This window comes from Panulirus ornatus, chromosome 46 (genome assembly GCF_036320965.1).
Source record: "Panulirus ornatus isolate Po-2019 chromosome 46, ASM3632096v1, whole genome shotgun sequence".
NCBI classification, from domain to species: Eukaryota; Metazoa; Arthropoda; class Malacostraca; order Decapoda; family Palinuridae; genus Panulirus; species Panulirus ornatus.
The window spans coordinates 17567681-17576145 of NC_092269.1; the positions used below are offsets into that span (position 1 = coordinate 17567681).

Here is an 8465-nt window from a genome sequence, read left to right on the forward strand (position 1 = left end):
AAACGCATGAGACAGCGACAAAACAAAAAAAAACAAAAAAATAAATATATATATATATATTATATATATATATATATATATAATATATATATATATATATATATAATATTTATATATATAATATATATATATACATATGTATATACATATATATATATATATATAATATATATATATATATAATATTATATATATATATATATTATATATATATAGATATTATATATATTATATACATATACATATACCACACATCTCTCTTACTCGTTCATAACTTACTCGATCAAACCACGTCACACCACATATTGCCCTCAAACAACTTATTTCTAGCACATCCACCCTCCATCGCACAAGTCTATCTATAGCCCACGCCTCAAAACCGTATAACATTGTTGGAACCACTATTCCTTCCAACACACACATTTTTGCTTTCCCAGATAACGTTCTCGACTTCCGCACATTTTTCAACTCTACCAGAACTTTCACCCCCTCCTCCATCCTATGATTCACTTTCGCTTCCATGGTTCCAGCCGTTGCCATATCCACTCCCAGATGTCTAGAACAGTTCACTTCCTACAGTTTTTCTCCATTCAAACTTACCCACCAATTATCTTGTCCCTCAACCCTACTGTACCTGATGACCTTGCTTTTATTCACATTTACTCTTAACTTTCTTCTCTCACACACTTTACGAAACTCAGTCACCAGCTTCTGCAGTTTCTCACCGGAATCGGCCACAGGCACTGTATCATCAACGAACAACAACGGACTCACTTCCCAAGCTCTCTCATCCACAAAAGACTACATACTTGCCCCTCTATCCAAAACTCTTGCATTCACCTCCCTAACAACCCCATCCATAAACAAATTAAACAAACATGGAGACATCACGCACCCCGGCCCCAAACCAATATTCACTGAGAACCAATCACTTTACTTACCTCCTACACGTGCACATGACTTACATCCTCGATTAAAAACTTTTCACCACTTCTAACAACTTGCTTCCCACAACATATGCTCTCAATAACTTCCACAGAGCATCTCTATCAACTCTATCATATGCCTTTTTCAGATCAAAAAATGCTTCATGCAAATCCACTTGCTTTTCTAAGTATTTCTCACATATATTCTTCAAAGCAAATACCTGATCCACACATCCTCTACCAATTCTGAAACCACACTGCTCTTCCCCAGTTAGATGCTCTATACATGCCTTCACTCTCTCAATCAATACCCTCCCATATAATTTACCAGGAATACTCAACAAACTTATACCTCTGTAATTTGAGCACACACTTTTATCCCCTCTGCCTTTGTACAATGGCACTATGGAAGCATTCCGCAAATCCTCAGGCACCTCACCATGAGTCATGCATACATTAAATAAACTTACCAACCAGTCAACAATACAGTCATCAACTTTTTTAATAGATTCCACGGCAATATCGTCCAAACCCGCTGCCTTGCTGGCTTTCATGTTCCGCACTGCTTTACTACCTCTTCTCTTTTTAACAAATCATTCTACCTAACCCTCTAACTTTGCTAACCACCTCGACCAAAACATCCTATATCTGCCACTCTGTCATCAAACACAATCCACAAACCTTCAAAATACTCACTCCATCTCCTCACATCACCACTTCTTGTTATCACATCCCCATTAACACCCTTCACCTTTTTTTCCATTTGTTCTTTTGTCTTATGCACTTTACTTACCTCCTTCCAAAACATCTTTTTATCCTCCCTAAATTTTGAAGATACTCTATCATCCCAACTCTCATTTGCCCTCTTTTTCACCTCTAGCACCTTTCTCTTGACGTTCTGCCTCTTTCTTTTATACTTCTCCCAGTCATTTGCATTATTTCCTACAAAAATTGTCCAAATGCCTCTCTCTTCTCTTTCACAAATAATCTTACTTCTTCATCCCACCACTCACTACTCTATCTAATCTGCCCACTTCCCACGTTTCTCATGCCACAAGCATCTTTTGCGTAAGCCATCACTGCTTCCCTAAATACATTTCATTCCTCCCCCACTCCCCTTACCTCCTTTGTTCTAACCTTTTTCCATTCTGTACTCAATCTCTCCTGGTGGTTCCTCATACAAGTCTCCTTCCCAAGCTCACTTACTCTTACCACTCTCTTCACCCCAACATTCTCTCTCCTCTTCTGAAAACCTCTTCATATCTTCACCTTCGCCTCCACAAGATAAGGATCAGACATCCCTCCAGTTGCATCTCTCAGCACATTAACATGCAAAAGTTTCTCTTTCCTGCGCCTATCAATTAACGAGTAATCCAATAACGCTTCCTAGACATCTCTCCTACTTACATACGTATACTTATGGATATATCTCTTTTTAGACAAGGTATTTTCAATCACGAGTCCTTTTTCGGCACATAAATCCGCAAGCTCTTCACCATTTCCATTTACAAAACTGTACACCCCATGTACACCAATTATCTGCTCAACTGCCACATTATTCACCCTTGCATTTAAGTTATTTATCTCTATAACCCGGTCTCGTGCATCAAAACTTCTAACACACTCCCTCAGCTGCTCCCAAAACACTTGCCGCACATAATCTTTCTTCTCATGCCCAGGTGCATATGCACCAATAATCACCCATCTCTCTCCATCCACTTTCAGTTTTACCCATATCAATCTAGAGTTTACTTCCTTACACCTTGAGAAAGAAAAGGATAGATGAGTAGTATGTTTGAAGAAAGGAACCTGGATGTTCTGGCTCTGAGTGAAACGAAGCTGAAGGGTAAAGGTAAGGAGTGGTTTTGGAAGGTCTTGGGAGTAAAGTCAGGGATTAGTGAGAGCTCTTGAGGAAGGGGAGGAGTTTCACTACTCCTGGAGAAAGATCGGTGATTATTGGTGCATATGCACCTGGGCATAAGAAGAAAGATCATGAAAGGCAAGTGTTTTGGGAGCAGCTGAATGAGTGCGTTAGTGGTTTTGATGCACGAGACCGGGTTATAGTGATGGGTGATTTAAATGCAAAGGTGAGCAATGTGGCAGTTGAGGGAATAATTGGTGTACATAGGGTGTTCAGTGATGTAAATGGAAATGGTGAAGAGCTTCTAGATTTATGTGCTGAAAAAGGACTGGTGATAGGGAATACCTAGTTTAAAAAGTGAGATATACATAAGTATGCATATGTAAGTAGGAGAGATGGTCAGAGAGCGTTATTGGATTACGTGTTAATTGATAGGCGTGCAAAAGAGAGACTTTTGGATGTTAATGTGCTGAGAGGTGCAACTGGAGGGATGTCTGGTCATTATCTTTTGGAGGTGAAGGTGAAGAATTGTGGGGGTTTTCAGAAAAGAAGAGATAATGCTAGGGTGAAGAGAGTGGTGAGAATAAGTGAGCTTGGGAAGGAGGCTTGTGTGAGGAAGTATCTGGAGAGACTGAGTACAGAATGGAAAAAGGTGAGAACAAAGGAGGTAAGGGGAGTGGGGGAGGAATGGGAAGTATTTAAGGAAGCAGTGATGGCTTGCGCAAAACATGCTTGTGGCATGAGAAGCGTGAGAGGTGGGTAGATTAGAAAGGGTAATGAGTGGTGGGATGATGAAGTAAGATTATTAGTGAAAGAGAAGAGATAGGCATTTGGACAAATTTTGCAGGGAAATAATGCAAATGACTGGGAGACGTATAAACGAAAGTGGCAGGAGGTCAAGAAAAAGGTGCAAGAGTCGAAAAAGATGGCAAATGAGAGTTCGGTAGAGGGAGTATCATTAAATTTTTAGGAGAATAAAAAGATGTTTTGGAAGGAGGTAAATAAAGTGCGCAAGACAAGGGAACAAATGAAAATTTCTGTGAAGGGGGCTAATGGGGAGGTGATAACAAGTAGTGGTGACGTGACGTGAGAAGGAGATGGAATGAGTATTTTGAAGGTTTGTTGAATGTGTTTGATGATAGAGTAGCAGATATAGGGTGTTTTGGTCGAGGTGGTGTGCAAAGTGAGAGGGTTAGGGAAAATGATTTGGTGAACAGAGAAGAGGTAGTAAAAGCCTTCTGGAAGATGAAAGCCGGCAAGGCAGCGGGTTTGGATGGTATTGCAGTGGAATTTATCTAAAAAGGGTGTCTGTATTTTGACTCCTTCATGAGGTTATCTAATGTATGTATGACTCATGGTGCGGTGCCTGAGGATTGGCGGAATGCTTCCATAGTGCCATTGTACAAAGGCAAAGGGGATAAAAGTGAATGCTCAAATTACAGAGGTATAAGTTTGTTGAGTATTGATTGAGAGGGTGAAGGCATGTACAGAGCATCAGGCTGAGGAAGAGCAGTTTCAGAAGTGGTAGAGGATGTGTTGATCAGGTGTTTTCTTTGAAGTAATGTACGTGAGAAATGCTTAGAAAAGCAAATGGATTTGTATGTAACATTTATGGATTTGGAGAGGGCATACTGATAGAGTTGATACAGATGCTTTGTGGAAGGTATTAAGAATATATGGTGTGGGAGCCAATTTGTTAGAAGCAGTGAAAAGTTTTTGTCGAGGATTTCAGGCGTGTGTCAGTGTAGGAAGAGAGGAAAGTGATTGGTTCTTAGTGAATGTTGGTTTGCTGCAGGGGTGTGTGATGTCTCCATGGTTGTTTAATTTGTTTATGGATGGGGTTGTTAGGGAGGTAAATGCAAGAGTTTTGGAAAGAGGGGCAAGTATGCAGTATGTTGTCGATGAAAGAGCTTGGGAAGTGAGTCAGTTGTTGTACGCTGATGATCCACCGCTGGTGGCTGATTCGTGTTAGAAACTGCAGAAGCTGGTGACTGAGTTTGAGAAAGTGTGTGAAAGAAGAAAGCTGAGTGTAAATGTGAATAAGAACAAGGTCATTAGGTACAGTAGGGTTGAGGGACAAGTCAATTGGGATATAAGTTTGAATGGAGAAAAACTGTAGGAAGTGAAGTGTTTTAGATATCTGGGAATTGATTTGGCAGCGAATGGAACCATCGAAGCGAAAGTGAATCATATGGTGGGGGAGGGGGGGAAAGTACTAGGAGCGTTGAGGAATGTGTGGAGGTCGAGAACATTATCTTGGAAAGCAAAACTGGGTATGTTTGAAGGAATAGTGGTTCCAACAATGTTATGTGGTTGCGAGGCGTGGGCTATAGATAGAGTTGTGCGGAGGAGGGTGGATGTGCTGGGAATGAGATGTTTGAGGACAATATATGGTGTGAGGTGGTTTTTATTGAGTAAGTTTTGAAAAGGTTAGAGAGACGTGTGGTAACAAAAAGAGTGTGGCTGAGAGAGGAGAAGTGGGTGTTTTGACATGGTTTGGTCACACGGACAGAATGAGTGAGGAAAGATTACAAAAAGGATATATATGTCAGAGGTGGAGGGAACGAGGAGAAGTGGGAGACCAAATAGGAGGTGGAAAGACTGAGTGAGAATGATTTTGAGTGATCAGGGCCTGAACATGCAGGAGGGTGAAAGGCGTGCAAGGAATAGAGTGAATTGGAACGATGTGGTATACCGGGTTCGACGTGCTATCAGTGGTTTGAACCAGGGCATATGAAGCGCCTGGGATATACTATGGAAAGTTCTGTAGGGCTTGGATGTGGAAAGGTGGCTGTGGTTTTGGTGCATTTTACATGACGTTTAGAGACTGAGTGTGAACGAATGTGGCCTTTGTTGTCTTTTCTTAAGCGGTACCTCGCGCACATGCGGGGGAAGGGGTTGTTATTTCATGTGTGGCGGGTTGGCGACGGAAATGAATAAGGGCAGACAGTATGAATTTATGTACATGTGTATATATGTATATATCTGTTTGTATATATGTATACGTTGAGATGTATAGGCATGTATATGTGTGTGTGTGTGTTGACGTGTATGTATATACATGTGTATGTGGTTTGGTTTGGCCATTCTTTCGTCTGCTTTGTTGCGCTACCTCGCTAACGCGGGAGACAGCGACAAAGTATATATATATATATATATATATATATATATATATATATATTATATATATATATATATATATATATATATATATATGCACATATATACATATAGTCTTATTGTAATGCGGTAGGTTAGGTAAAGTATAACTGATCTAGAAGGCTCTGAAGTTGATACAGTGTATAACTCCATCCTCATAAAGTACAAATAGGTAATCGCTGATTAATATTTATATCTAATCATATATACATACACACATATTCATATATTCGTATACATGATGGGGATTACCCCGGTTTTTCATTAAATTTGTATAATTTCATGGTAATTTTCATATATATCCAGTTTATAAGTATATCTAGACTTTAGTTTGCTTGTTTGCTGCAGGCTGGCTTATATGAGAAATGGACAGAGGATACGTTAGAAGACACCCAGCGAGAGGGTCGCGCAAAACAGCGAGTTAAGGAGAGACATAATGGACGGGAGGCAAGTGTAGGCACACGACCCCTTGGCAGCAGCAGCAGCATCAATGCCCTCACCATCGCTCACATGCAGGGGCCACTCATGCTCCTCCTCCTGGGCCTCGTCATCTCTGGCCTCACCTTCACCACTGAGACTCTCTCAGTGCGATGCTGCCACTGATCCTTACTCGAGTTTAGCATATCGATATAACCTTATTATAATCATCTATTTATCACCATACTAAAATCATAAGATTCTTTGGATCACGCACGTACCTACAACGTCCATGATTTACTCTTACGCTTTCCCAACCCATAGGCTGCGGAATCACGAAATTCTTAATGTGATCATGTTCTATAATAAGACAACCCGGCAAACATAGGGAAAGATTCAATTCAAACTTCTTCTCTGCACAAAATACTTTATCCACATCTTATTGATTTAATAACGAAATTATAATTAAGACTACCTCCACATATAGATACGACAAATAAGTAAAATAACATATATGGATATAAAAAAAGGATATCAGTAGCGACTCTACGTAACATGCAAGTAAAACCATAAGGAAATTGTACATACGAAGAGCCGAACGCTTATGAATGATTACATCATCAGGAGTGAAAATAGATAAAAAGTACCAGAATACAATACACCTGCCGCCACTGGGAGCGGCCAGCAAATGATTTAAGAAACAGATAAAAGGTGTAGGAAGCAGGTTACCCTCGACGACCTCACCCCTATCTAGTTGCCAAGTAAGATTAAACTGTGTTCTGGGTACCATATCTACACCTGTCAGTTGGTTTTAATTTTTCTTTTTTTTTTTAATTTTCCAAAAGAAGGAACAGAGGGGGCCAGGTAAGGATATTCAAAAAAAGGCCCAGTCCTCTGTTATTAACGCTACCTCGCTATCGCGGGAATGCGAATAGTATAAAAAAATAAATATATAATATTTAATATATATATATATATATATATATATATATATATATATATATTTTTTTTTTTTTTTTTTGCTTTGTCGCTGTCTCCCGCGTTTGCGAGGTAGCGCAAGGACACAGCGAAAGAAATGACCCAACCCACCCCCATACACACATGCCTTGATTCCAATCCACTGACAGCATGTCTAACCCAGGTATACCACATCGCTCCAATTCCCTCTATTCTTTGCCCTCCTTTCACCCTCCTGCATGTTCAGGCCCGATCACACAAAATCTTTTTCACTCCATCTTTCCACCTCAATTTGGTCTCCCTCTTCTCCTCGTTCCCTCCACCTCCGACACATATATCCTCTTGGTCAATCTTTCCTCACTCATCTCTCCATGTGACCAAACATTTCAAAACAAATTCTTCTGCTCTCTCAACCACGCTCTTTTTATTTCCACACATCTCTCTTACCCTTACGTTACTTACTCGATCAAACCACCTCACACACACATTGTCCTCAAACATCTCATTTCCAGCACATCCATCCTCCTGCGCACAACTCTATCCATAGTCCACGCCTCGCAACCATACAACATTGTTGGAACCACTATTCCTTCAAACATACCCATTTTTGCTTTCCGAGATAATGTTCTCGACTTCCACACATTCTTCAAGGCTCCCAGAATTTTCGCCCCCTCCCCCACCCTATGATCCACTTACGCTTCCATGGTTCCATCCGCTGCCAGATCCACTCCCAGATATCTAAAACAATTCACTTCCTCCAGTTTTTCTACATTCAAACTCACCTCCCAATTGAATTGACCCTCAACCCTACTGTACCTAATAACCTTGCTCTTATTCACATTCACTCTTAACTTTCTTCTTTCACACACTTTACCAAACTCAGTCACCAGCTTCTGCAGTTTCTCACATGAATTCAGCCACCAGCTTATCATAGACAACATGATCACTCCAAACTCTCTCATCCACAGATTATATTGCCCTTTTCCAAAACTCTTGCATTCACTCTAACAACCCCATCATAAACAATATAAACATACATGGAGACATAAACCTGCCAAACCTACATTTACTGAGAACCAATCATTTCTCCTTCTAATACACATCCTTACAATATAAAAACTTTCACTGCTTCTAACAACTTGCCT

At 40.3% G+C, this 8465-nt stretch overlaps 1 protein-coding gene across 1 annotated transcript in view; it reads left to right on the forward strand.

Moving 5' to 3' along the window:
- Window positions 1-6549, forward strand: part of LOC139763324 (ionotropic receptor 21a-like) — a 50707-nt gene extending 44158 nt beyond the window's left edge. Inside the window, exon 5 of the mRNA XM_071689345.1 lies at window positions 6295-6549. Coding sequence (XP_071545446.1) covers window positions 6295-6549 — 255 coding nt within the window. The remainder of the gene's footprint in view (window positions 1-6294) is intronic.
- Window positions 6550-8465: the final 1916 nt, after the last annotated feature.